General features: G+C 42.4%; 1 protein-coding gene across 1 annotated transcript; it reads left to right on the forward strand.

Annotated features, from left to right (window-relative positions):
• Window positions 1-2296: 2296 nt before the first annotated feature.
• Window positions 2297-3604, forward strand: LOC104619412 (guanylate cyclase soluble subunit alpha-2-like; the record flags this gene model as incomplete). Its single annotated transcript, XM_010285287.1, has 2 exons — window positions 2297-2398; window positions 3119-3604. Coding segments are annotated over exons 1-2 (588 nt in total), but the record flags the coding sequence as incomplete, so codon positions are not given.
• Between the last annotated feature and the right edge of the window lie 3383 nt (window positions 3605-6987).

The following is a 6987-nucleotide window of genomic DNA, read 5'->3' on the forward strand; positions in this document are numbered from 1 at the left end:
AACTTCTTTGGAATGGAAAGGGCTTTGCAAAAACTGAGAAGAGTGATGCAGTCTTCGCTCTTCTCTACTATTGTGTTTTACAAGACCCGAGTGTTTTTCCCCAGGTAAGCTGAGGGAGAAAGTAGCTTTTTTTCTGCTGTCCAGTTACCTGATTTGGCAACTTGAAGAGACTAGCAGGCCAGTTTCTAAAAAAAACCCTCAGTCATAAAGAGAGAGCAGGACATCAGAATCACTAATACAACATGAAAGGAGTGATGGGAAAATCAGCAATTCCTGTCAAGCAGAGCAAATGATAATAATATTCATAGGATAAAGCCAAAAAAGCACTGAACCTTTGACACTTTCAGGAAACTAAGCAGTTGTGTAGGGAGAATATCTTTGCGAAAGGTTTCTGAAAATGCTCTAGAAACCCTCAACCTTGTTGAAGCAGGGGGTCAGCTCGCTTGGGCAGAAGAACAGGTTATTATTAGGCTTTTTACTGGATTGTCTGTGTCTTCTATTGCTTCTCACACATGAATCTCAGAGTGTGTTATGGTGCTCAATATCATTGCTCCGGCTATGCTGAAAGGCCAAATAAGCACTCAGAGTTGATAATTTGCCTGGGGTTACCCAGAAGCAGAGGAGAAGACTCCAGAGTGCCCGTTTAGTACATTAGTCACTTGATCAGTGTTGCCTGAGAAGGATCCACCCGGGGAGGGCTGGCACAGTATATTCACACGGACAGAGATTGCATCAGAGTTTAACACATCAAATTGACAAAGGTGAAGCAGGAGCACAGAGGGGTGCATTAATTTTCTTCTAGTCTCACAGCAGGTTCACAGAAGAAACACGAGCCAGCCGCCAGCCGCCTCGCTGACAAGCATCCCACCCCAGGCCAGGCTGGCTCAGCCGGGGTCTGTGGTCACACTCTCCTCCTGCACTGACACCCTATTTTCACCTGGAGGTGGAAGACAGAAGTGATAATATGAGATAAGTTTATTTTGCACTCCTGTGAAGTTCTAGGAATAGAAAACAGAAAAACTCTCTGGCAAAGGGGAACGAAAGAAGAGAATTAAGAAATGCCACACATTTCACATTTGGCAATTCGTATTTCAGAGTTAAAACAATTTTGTATGTGTCCTTTGAAAGTGTGAGGCTGCACGTATGAAGAAAGCACCTATTTCCCTTATATTTTGAGCAGGGAGCCATATGTTTTAAAAATTAAAACACACAATTAGTTTTGGAGCATTAAATCGTCCCATCTAGGGAGTTGTCAGGCTTTCTCACAGACATGGCTGTGCCAGAATGAACCTGAGGAAAGAATGCTTAGAAATGTAAATATTAGTAGGTGTGCAGGAATAGAAATTAGGAAAACTGACAGTTTTAATTACTTTCATTTACTTTCCTTTGCTGAGTTCCCAGGCTGACAGCAGCAGTTACACCTGTTGGGTTGCTGACAGGGTGGGGTATGGAGGCAGAGGGGCATGGGGACAGGACAGGCTCAGTCCCCACATTGACAGTGGGATCTGCGATGCCAGCATATTATCTGATGTAAAAAATCCCTAACAGAAAGAGGAGCTTCCCAACATCTCCCCCAAACATGGGAAGTACCATGTAGGCGTAGCTGTCAGCTCAGCAGGAGCTTCCAGGCCTCTGGACACTTAAATCACATCATTATTACAGACACCTCTGGATTCCCTGGTTGAAGTTTTTGTATTTTGCTTGGGAGGATTGTGGATGGAAGGAGGATTAAATGATAAAGTGAATCATGTGAGACTGAGGGAATGCCTACACAATGAAAGACAGCGTGACTGGAGGAGACCTTTTTATTTCAGTGGATTGTGTGGAATAGAAAAATAGAGATTTAAGGCATTATGGTGCCTAACACTATGCTTAGATGCACAAGGTTTGTGTCTTGTGCCTGTTTTGACTATGAGATCCTTGCAGTAAGGATTGTGGTTTTTTTAGATCACCTCTAGCACAGTATTACCCTGATCTTTGTGCAGTCCTGGAATGCAAACAGTAACTGTGATTGTTTTTTATGTCAGAGACTATGGCAAGCTGTATTTACAAACAGATCCTGTTTATCTGATTTAATTATTTTCTGCTTAAACAAAACATATTCATCTTAGTTTTCTGTTTGTTTGGGGTTTTTTTGTTTTTTAAGTACTATATTCAGGTGAGAAATATCCCTTTACAGTGATTGGCAGTTACTTTTGTAAAATTAGAATGTCTGTAGCCCAAAATGTCAAATATATCATTACAGTTGGTTTTCAATGTCCATTTCAATCTAATAGTTTTGTGCTTGATTGCCATCATGGAGCAGGACGTAACAAGGCAGGACCTCGCTGGTATCAACCACTGGACAGCACTGAAAACATCTAGCCATTTAACAGGCAAATGCGAAATCTATAAACCAGTGTGATGAACCACCTGCTACTCCTTTCCTATTGTTCCTTCTTCTATTCTGCAAATACAAATTACGTGAATCTGTATCACCAAGAAATCTGCAGACTCTAACGGAATGTCAGCCTTCAACTCTGCTGCAAGTATGAGAAGGCAAATAGGAAATAGGAGCACTGGTACACTTTTTCCATGCCATTCATTATTTTATAGAGTTCTTTCTCACGTGGTTCCTCTGTAACGTGGCCACATTTGTCTTAGTAGCTATATTGCTGAAAAAGTTGGAAGTTACTTCACTATTTCACTATTCTGCTTTCAGATAGTTGTCATTTTCCTTTAATTTTGTGCTTTTTATAATTTGTAGCTAAGTAACAGAGAAGGAGCTACTCTGGAATTTACTTTTAAGACCAGGTACATTCCAGGAGCAAAATTTAGAAGCATTATTTACACATCATTCTGAGAAATATGTGTTATTGTGATTGCTTTCTTATTTGATTGGATTGAAATAGAATCCAACAATTGAATTGGGAGTACTTTTGTGTCAGTATAGGCTATTTTCTGAAGCACATTGGTGAGTAGACTATGTGAGTCTCATTACTTGAATAGGTGAGTGTAAGAGGCTTCTGTATAAAAGATTACAGTTTATGTTTATCATTTTAATTGAAGAGCAAGTAGAATGGGGATCCACATTTATCAGCTAATTTTTCCTTTTATAAACTCTATGTTTATTTTGCAGGTAATGGAAATTAAAGGACAAATGATTCATGTGCCAGAATCAAATTCAATTTTGTTTCTGGGTTCCCCCTGTGTGGACAAGCTGGATGAATTGATGGGCCGAGGCCTCCATCTTTCGGACATACCTATCCATGATGCTACTCGTGATGTCATATTGGTTGGGGAGCAAGCAAAGGCACAGGATGGCTTGAAAAAACGAATGGATAAGTTGAAGGCAACGCTAGAATGCACACACCAAGCCCTGGAAGAGGAGAAAAAGAAAACAGTAGATCTCCTTATTTCTATTTTCCCTGAAGAAGTGGCTCAGCAGTTGTGGCAGGGGCAGCAGGTTCAAGCCAGGAAGTTTGATGATGTCACCATGCTCTTCTCGGACATTGTTGGCTTCACTGCCATCTGTGCGCAGTGCACGCCCATGCAGGTCATCAGCATGCTGAATGAACTCTACACGCGGTTTGACCATCAGTGTGGATTCCTGGATATCTACAAGGTAATAGCTCAAGTCCTAAGTTAACAAAATCTAATGAAACTAAGGTAGAAAAAAATCCCAGTAGCCATCTTCCTAAATCACAGACCTTGCCTATAAAAATGGAAAGGCAATATTTTTGTTTCACATGAAAAAAAAAAAATGTGAAATATGCCCACTGAAAATCAAATACTTTGATGCTGAGCTGTCATTATGGTTCCCCCATGAGAATATATGCTTCACATTCCCATTTTCCTATGGGAACGTACACCTCCTGTATTACAGCCTGGTTTCCTTTAGGTGACACATCAGCCACAGTGTCCTAAGGGTGATGAAGTGCACAGTGATGATCCTAGCCCAAGCTGCAGCTCCTGGAAGGCACTCAAATACTTTCTGTTTCACCTGAAACTTGAATGGTTTAGGGTTTAGGCACTTATCTTTCCCTTGAAAAAAAGAAAATTTTCCATAAAGATCAGAGCATTCACTAAAAAAAAGTGTTATAAGAGATTTACACTTCCATTGAAAAAGAGGAAGAGGACAGCAGATCTCCATTCACAGTAAATGGAGTAAGTGGGACATGGCACTGGGGTGCTATACTCCTTTGCTGCTCTTCAGAAAAGGAGGTGACGCATGTGTTGGTCCTGTTACAGACATCCATCACCTTCACTTCTTTTCAGTGTATTTGGTGCCCAGTATGTATTTGAGAGAAAAAAGAGGGCAGGTAGAATTTAATAAATGCAGTTAAGATATTATGTGTGTAATTATCCTGTGAAATCTACAGAGAATATGTTTTGCATATGGAATACCTTTAATTTTGTGATAGGAAAAGCAGAGCAAATTTCTTTTAATAACTGAATGCACCAAAGAAAAAAAAAGTAATTGTAAACTTATATATTGACTTAGTTTTCTGTCTGAGGCTTGCAAACTAAATCACCAGTTTTCAAACTCTTTTAAATAGAATTTGTTGACAGGATATAGAGAAAAAGTCTTCACAAGAGTTCTATCCCTTTAACTTTTGGCCTCTAATACACTTTAAAAGGGATCAAAAAATATTAAATAACCATCTAAATAATAATTGTGGCTGAAAAGTTATGATACATACCACAGATAGAACTGAACATAGTATCAATGCAGGCTTGGCCATGAAGGGATTGAGAGCAGCCCTGCCGGGAAGGATTTGGGGGTACTGGTGGACGAAAAGCTGGACATGATCCAGCACTGTGCGTTCATAGCCTAGAAGGGCAACTGTCTCCTGGGCTGCATCCAAAGCAGCGTGGCCAGCAGGTTGAGGGAGGTGATTCTGCCCCTCTGCTCCACTCGGGTGAGACCCCACCTGGAGTCCTGCGTCCAGCTCTGGAGCCCTCAGCACAGGAAAGACATGGACCTGTTGGAGCGGGTCCAGAGGAGGCCACAAAAATGATCAGAGGGATGGAACACTTCTCCTGTGAGGACAGGATGAGAGTTGGGGTTGTTGAGCCTGGAGAAGAGAAGGCTCCAGGGATGCCTTATTGCAGCCTTCCAGTACTTAAAGGGGACTTATAAGAAAGATGGGGACAGACTTTTTAGCAGGGCCTGTAAGTGGTAGGGCAAGAAGTAATGGTTTTAAACTAAAGAGGGCAGATTTAGGCTAGATCTAAGGAAGACATTTTTCCCAATGAGGGTGGTGAACCACTGGCCCAGGTTGACCAGAGAGGTGGTAGGTGCCCCGTCCCTGGAACCATTCCGGATTTGGGGGTACTGGTGGACGAAAAGCTGGACATGATCCAGCACTGTGCGTTCATAGCCTAGAAGGGCAACTGTCTCCTGGGCTGCATCCAAAGCAGCGTGGCCAGCAGGTTGAGGGAGGTGATTCTGCCCCTCTGCTCCACTCGGGTGAGACCCCACCTGGAGTCCTGCGTCCAGCTCTGGAGCCCTCAGCACAGGAAAGACATGGACCTGTTGGAGCGGGTCCAGAGGAGGCCACAAAAATGATCAGAGGGATGGAACACTTCTCCTGTGAGGACAGGATGAGAGTTGGGGTTATTTAGTCTGGAGAAGAGAAGGCTCCAGGGATGCCTTATTGCAGCCTTCCACTACTTAAAGGGGACTTATAAGAAAGATGGGGACAGACTTTTTAGCAGGGCCTGTAAGTGGTAGGGCAAGAAGTAATGGTTTTAAACTAAAGAGGGCAGATTTAGGCTAGATCTAAGGAAGACATTTTTCCCAATGAGGGTGGTGAACCACTGGCCCAGGTTGACCAGAGAGGTGGTAGGTGCCCCGTCCCTGGAACCATTCCAGGTTGGGTTGGACGAGGCTCTGAGCAACTTGATGTGGTTGAAGATGTCCCTGCTCATTGCAGGGGGCTGGACTAGATGACCTTAAAAGGTCCAACCCAAACTATTCTGTGATTCTATGGTATAGATATAGGTTGGTAGGACAATATACCAAAGTAAAAGATCACACTGTAAATAAGTTTCGTGCTCCTGGGCTCGGTGTTTGTATTACTAATGCTCTGAAGCCAAAGGCCATGTTGGGAGAGAACTGCAATGGAAGGTACCAACCCTCGTTTGAAAATTGTTACAGTGACATAGAAAAGACTGGAAGTTTGATCTCAATTTGTATTTATTGGATGTTAGTGCACTGGATCTCAAGCCAGCTCTGAGAATGGGACTTAAAGAACTTTTGACCCACAGTCAAGAGTGATATCTAGTGACCCTGTTTCACATGCTATGTCTGGTACATGGGTGTAGTTCGTGTTTTCCCAGATTAATTTTAGTTAGCTGTTTTGAGGCATTCAGGACGTTATTTGTTAAAAACTATGGTTGCATGGGAATAGGAAATAAAGTATGTAAAACTCTATGACCTATTTGGAAGGAAGGCTGGCTGAGTCCAGTGAGAACACTAGGAAGGAATATTTATACATAGGTCGTGAATATTTTATCATTTAGAACCTGGCTTACTGCCTTTCACCTAGGCAAGATATGACTTACGCATTCAGAAAAGGAATAAACACTCCAAAAAGTTAAGGACCCCATTTAATTCTATGAGCGGAGGAATAAACAAAACCTGTTTTTCTATGGAAGGATGTCTTACACCTTGAACACCCTTTCTCCATTGTTACAGCCTTAATATAGCCAGTTCTTTCTCAGATCCTTTCATCCTGGGTTTTCCTCCATCTCCGTGCTTTCCCATGTCCCCTGAGCCTCCCTACACAGCCCCTGCTTTCCTCCACAGCCCACCCATGAGCAAGGCAGTGTGTACTGTGGCTATTTTGGAGCTGTACATACCTTTTTTTCTCCCCCCAAATATTTTTTTTTTTTTTTAAACAAGTCTAAAAAAGTTACTGTGGGGTTAGGCGAAAATGACTCAGTTGAGCATTGCAGAAAGGCAAAACTCAGGCAATAAACCCTTTTGCTTTTCCTTAGAGA

The sequence above is a fragment of the Phaethon lepturus genome, unplaced genomic scaffold (genome assembly GCF_000687285.1).
Source record: "Phaethon lepturus isolate BGI_N335 unplaced genomic scaffold, ASM68728v1 scaffold534, whole genome shotgun sequence".
Taxonomy (NCBI): domain Eukaryota; kingdom Metazoa; phylum Chordata; class Aves; order Phaethontiformes; family Phaethontidae; genus Phaethon; species Phaethon lepturus.